This window comes from Octopus bimaculoides, chromosome 8, assembly GCF_046866305.1.
Source record: "Octopus bimaculoides isolate indiv1 chromosome 8, ASM4686630v1, whole genome shotgun sequence".
Classification (NCBI taxonomy): domain Eukaryota; kingdom Metazoa; phylum Mollusca; class Cephalopoda; order Octopoda; family Octopodidae; genus Octopus; species Octopus bimaculoides.
In genome coordinates this window covers 9,610,009-9,613,645 of record NC_142935.1, presented here as the reverse complement: position 1 = coordinate 9,613,645, position 3,637 = coordinate 9,610,009, and the positions used below count along the sequence as shown (strand labels likewise).

The following is a 3,637-nucleotide window of genomic DNA, read 5'->3' as shown; positions in this document are numbered from 1 at the left end:
ATGTAAGAAAGATAACTCTGGTAAAATTCGCTGTAAAACGTTTCGATGAAACACGAATATTTAACGTTTATTTCTTTATTGCCCACAAGGGGCTAAACATAGAAGGGACAAACAAGCACAAAGGGATTAAGTCGATTATATCGACCCCAGTGCGTAACTGGTACATATTTAATCGACCCCCGAAAGGATGAAAGGCAAAGTCGACTTCGGCGGAATTTGAACTCAGAACGTAACAGCAGACGAAATACCGCGAAGCATTTCGCTCGGCGTGCTAACGCTTCTTATTTCTTTATTGCCCAGAAGGGGCTGAACATAGAGGGGACAAACAAGGACAGACAAAGGGATTAAGTCGATTACATCGAGCCCAGTGCGTAACTGGTACTTAATTTATCGACCCCGAAAGGATGAAAGGCAAAGTCGACCTCGGCGGAATTTGAACTCAGAACGTAAAGACGGACGAAATGCTGTTGAGCATTTAACCCGGCGTGCTGACGATTCTGCCAGCTCACCGCCCTCCGAATATTTAACGTTATATAAGAAAATGTCTCAAACATTTCACCCCCGGATCCTACTTAGAAAACTTGGGACCATATCACGTGTTGATGCCTAAAATATGCGCCAGTTTTATTTTCTCCCGTTTAACGGGGGGGAGGGGTTTCATTCTTTCTTCTTTTTTTTTTCACCACACCCTTGCTTCCCTTGGAGAATCCTTTTATGAACAAAATATTTTGAAAATTTAAGAATCTCCCCCCCACACACACATCCCTACTCTTCAGAACCGAATTCCACCGCCTCCCACTCACCTTTTTTTTGCACTATGTACATAAAAATTATAGAAGACTTGTCGATGAAGAAAAAATTTGGAAATCAGGAGTGGCTGTGTGGTAAATAGCTTGCTTACCAACCACATGGTTCTGGGTTCAGCCCCACTGCGTAGCACCTTGGGCAAGTGTCTTCTACTGTAGCCTCGGGCCGACCAAAGCCTTGTGAGTGGATTTGGTAGACGGAAACTGAAAGAAGCCCGTCGTGTGTATATGTTTGTCCGCCCGACATTGCTTGACAACCGATTGCTGGTGTGTTTACGTCCCCGTAACTTAGCGGTTCAGCAAAAAGAGACCGATAGAATAAGTACTAGGCTTACAAAGAATAAGTCCTGGGGTCGAATGTTCGACTAAAGGCGGTGCTTCTGCATGGCTGCAGTCAAATGACTGAAACAAGTAAAAGAGTAAAGAGTAAATTGTCGACCACCATTACAATTCCTTTATTTTCAAGCAGAAAGTGAAACAATTTTAAAAGAGTGAAATTTAAATTTTTTTTTTCAGTAACATCCTTCTCTTGACATCACGATAGTTGTAAACAAGCGTCACCTACATACAAGCGGTGTCCTTCGTTTTCAATCTTCTGTGAAAAAGCTCTCGTCATAGACTATTATTCCTTTGCTTGGCCACAAGTTACAGCTGGTGAGTTAAAGGATCCGACTAGAAAATCGACCTCAGCAAATTTCTTTCAACCTATGTGGCATCCACAAGACTTTGGTTGACCAGAAGCAAGAGTAGAAGACATTTGTCCAAAGTACCACACAGTGGGACTGAACCTGGAACCATGTGGCTGGGAAACAAACTTCTTAACCACACAGCCTTACATATAAAAGTGCCCAAACGTTTTATTGTCTCTTTAGAATAAAAGAAAACATGGCCTCAAGGTTACTGTCCATTTAACAAACTTTTAGAAATATTTATGGGATGATCCAATAAATACATACATACATACAACAGGCTTCATTTACCAAATTCACTTATAAGGCTTTAGTCAGCATGGGCTAAAAGCAGAAGATACTGTCATGTTGCAGGACTGAACCCAAAATCCTGTGGTTGGGAAGCAATCTCCTTACCACACAGCCCGAGACATCATGTGATTGTTGTAAACAACTATCAACATCACCATACAAACAATGTTGTTCGCTTCGAGTCTTCCCTGAAAAGCATGTCTGTCCATGGAGAAATATTACCTTATTTGGAAACAGGTGAGTGTTGGCAAGGGGAAGGACCTGCTTCAATGAATTCTGTCCAATCCATGGAAGCATGAAAAATGGACATTAAATGAGTACGATGATGATGATGATGTATGTAATGAAGACAAAACTGCCAAAAGTTCCGAGTATGTAATATATTTTTATACAAAAAAAATTGAAATAAAAATAAAAATTAAAACAGGAGTGAAGAAGAAGAAAAAAAATTTAAACAAATGTGATTCTGTTGCGAGCTGCATTGATGTGCCAGACATTGAGTTCTTCATATTCTTCAATGCAAGCATCAACGGAGTCCGGTTTGTGGCCCTTTGCCATACACAATTCCATCACATCAGTAACCTTCAGGGATTTACTTCCAGGTGTGGAAGCAGCCATGTCTTTGATGATTGAGAATATCTGGTCAGTCACATTGGTACTCCTGGAATGAAGAATAAACGGACATTTTTAAAATGATAAATTTGAGAGGATACAGAGTAAAGATTGTTTGCCAACATAACATGGCAGTCCTGATTTAGGACGAATGTTGCTGTAATTTAGCCCCAGGAGACATCATCTCCAGTTGGCCATACAACACGATCTGTGTTGCATTGCCAGCTGGAGACGATGTCTCCTGGGGCTAAATAACAGTAACATTTGTCCTAAACCTGGACTGCCATGTTATGTTGGCAAGAGAGAGAGAAAGAAAACGGACAGCATTTAAGATTTCTACAAAAAATGTCAAGGAGAACCAACAAATTTTTCAAAAAAATAAGATTAAGAAATTGATTTGAAACAAATATTAAAATGGTTTCAAATTTTCAGACAGGGCCAGGAGTTTTGGAAGGACGAGGGAATATCAATTACGTCTTTGATTAGTTCATTTTTTTCTTGACTCTAAAAGGAATGACAGACAAAGCCAACTTTGGTGGAATTTGAAATCAGAAGATAGAAACAGACAAAATGCTGCGAAGCATTTTGCTCATCGCAGTAAAAGTTCTGCCAGCTAGCTACCTTTAAATAAAATATAAGTGGCATGTAAAATACACCATTTCGAGCGTGGCCGTTGCCAGTACCTCCTGACTGGGTTCGTAAAAGCACCCACTACACTCTCGGAGTGCTTGGCGATAGGAAGGACTTCCAGCTGTAGAAACTCTGCCAGATAAGATTGGGGCCTGGTGTTAGCCATCTGGTTCACCAGTCCTCAGTCAAATCGTCCAACCCATGCTAGCATGGAAAGCGGACGTTAAACGATGATGATAATCCTTTTTACTATAAGAGCACATGGCCTGAAATTGGGGGGGGGGGGGGGGGGGGGATTGCATCAACCCCCAAAATCAACATTGGTGGAATTTGAAATCAGCGTTTTGTTTAGCATGGTAATATTTCACTGCTTTAATAATAATAATAATAATCCTTTCTACTAAAGGCACAAGGCCTGAAATTTGGAGGGAGGGAGTAGTTGATTACATTGACCCCAGTGTTTCACAGGTACTTAACTTATCAACCCCAAAAGGATGAAAGGTAAAAAGAAAAACAAAAGTGCCCTTGGTGGAATTTGAACTCAGAACATAATGGATGAAAAACCGCTAAGCATTTTGTCCAGTATGCTAATGATTCTGCCAGCCCACT

General features: G+C 40.8%; 1 protein-coding gene across 1 annotated transcript in view; it reads right to left on the bottom strand.

The window, feature by feature from the left end:
• Window positions 1–2,151: 2,151 nt before the first annotated feature.
• LOC106875761 (DNA replication licensing factor mcm7) overlaps window positions 2,152–3,637 on the bottom strand; it is a 27,239-nt gene continuing 25,753 nt past the window's right edge. Inside the window, exon 17 of the mRNA XM_089356068.1 lies at window positions 2,152–2,447. Coding sequence (XP_089212194.1) covers window positions 2,237–2,447 — 211 coding nt within the window. The 3' untranslated portion in view covers window positions 2,152–2,236. The remainder of the gene's footprint in view (window positions 2,448–3,637) is intronic.